The sequence below is a fragment of the Peromyscus californicus genome, unplaced genomic scaffold (assembly GCF_007827085.1).
Source record: "Peromyscus californicus insignis strain IS unplaced genomic scaffold, ASM782708v3 Scaffold_4__1_contigs__length_199733344, whole genome shotgun sequence".
Taxonomy (NCBI): Eukaryota; Metazoa; Chordata; class Mammalia; order Rodentia; family Cricetidae; genus Peromyscus; species Peromyscus californicus.
Window position 1 is genome coordinate 193,998,705 of NW_026294562.1, and position 1,262 is coordinate 193,999,966.

General features: G+C 42.2%; 1 protein-coding gene across 1 annotated transcript; it reads right to left on the bottom strand.

The window, feature by feature from the left end:
* Nucleotides 1–76: 76 nt before the first annotated feature.
* Nucleotides 77–1,054, bottom strand: LOC128095489 (vomeronasal type-1 receptor 4-like). Its single transcript, XM_052714489.1, has one exon. It carries the CDS (start codon nt 1,022–1,024, stop codon nt 77–79), a length of 948 nt encoding a protein of 315 aa, XP_052570449.1. The 5' UTR covers nt 1,025–1,054.
* Between the last annotated feature and the right edge of the window lie 208 nt (nt 1,055–1,262).

The following is a 1,262-nucleotide window of genomic DNA, read 5'->3' on the forward strand; positions in this document are numbered from 1 at the left end:
ATGTGGCATGAGTGTGATTACGTTCACTATTCTTTCAGAATGACTCAGTAACCAAGTAAGAACTGGGCAGAAGCTTTCAATTTAACTCTTGGTCAGAGACTTTGGGGAAATGTCTATTCATTTTCAAGGGCAAGCAGTAGCTGGATATGGAGGAGTCACGGCTCATGAGGAGAAAAGGACAAACAGTGGGGAAAAATAGAGAGGCCGTTGCAGTCACATGCACCAGAGACCAACTGGGAATATACACAAGAGTCACAAGGAATTGACAGGCAGAAGAGATTGTGTAAAAGGAGACAAAGGTAATGACCAGGAGAAGGATGGTTTTAGAGGCTCTGGACTCAGGGGAGGATCTGGAGGAGATGTTGGCCCTGGGCATTTGCTGCATCCTTTGCTTGTGCTTGTACAGTGTGATGACCATTGAGACACTGGCCAATAGCATGAGTCCCAGAAAAAGAACATCAGGAACTGACAGCAACACTGCATACAGGATGTCACTGGTTTGGTCATGACGGACAGAATAGCAGTATAAATAGGATTTCAGATTTGCTGTGCTTTCATTTCCATATTTTGCCCTCATGTGCACAAGATTGACAGTGCTTATAAGGAAATGAATTGCCCAGTTCAGGTACATAGAGTAACGGATGTACTTGTGTGAATTTATTTTAAGCTCTGAATACTTGTAATCCCTGGGGCTGATAATGATGGCCTGAAAGACACTGAGGAAGCAGGTACTGCCAATACAAACACCCCTACTTATTCTGTGAAAAGAGAATACCAATTTGCATCCAGTATCATTGAGGAAATCTGTCAATCCAAAAGCTGCCATTGTGTGTGGCACTCCTTTAAATAGGACAGTTAAGATGTTGGCTACAATCAAGTGCATCAGAACCCAGTCTGTAGACCTTAACCTGTACCTTGCTAGGTAAAGAAACAGATAGTGGTAGAGAAGCAAGGAATTCCCCAGAAATCCAATAATAGTCAGTGTCAAGATGACCACTCTTACAGACAGCTCACTGTCTGTCATGCTGCCAGTTTCTGAACTGAGACTGAGGATTTTGCATGAAAAGATGAGGCAGGAACCACATGCACTGTGTCACAGGACACAGGATAGTGATTATCAATTCTGAATGAATCCACAAGATACATTCAATCTATAGGGCATCTACCACTTTGACATGAATGTCATACATAAAGGCAATGGAATGTGGCACAAAGTGTTTCAATATTTTTAGATTCATATTCTTTGTTATGTGCAAAGAGTC

Coding starts and splice junctions, on each gene's coding strand:
- LOC128095489 (XM_052714489.1), bottom strand. CDS start 1,024: ATGACAGACAGTGAGCTGTCTGTAAGAGTGGTCATCTTGACACTGACT.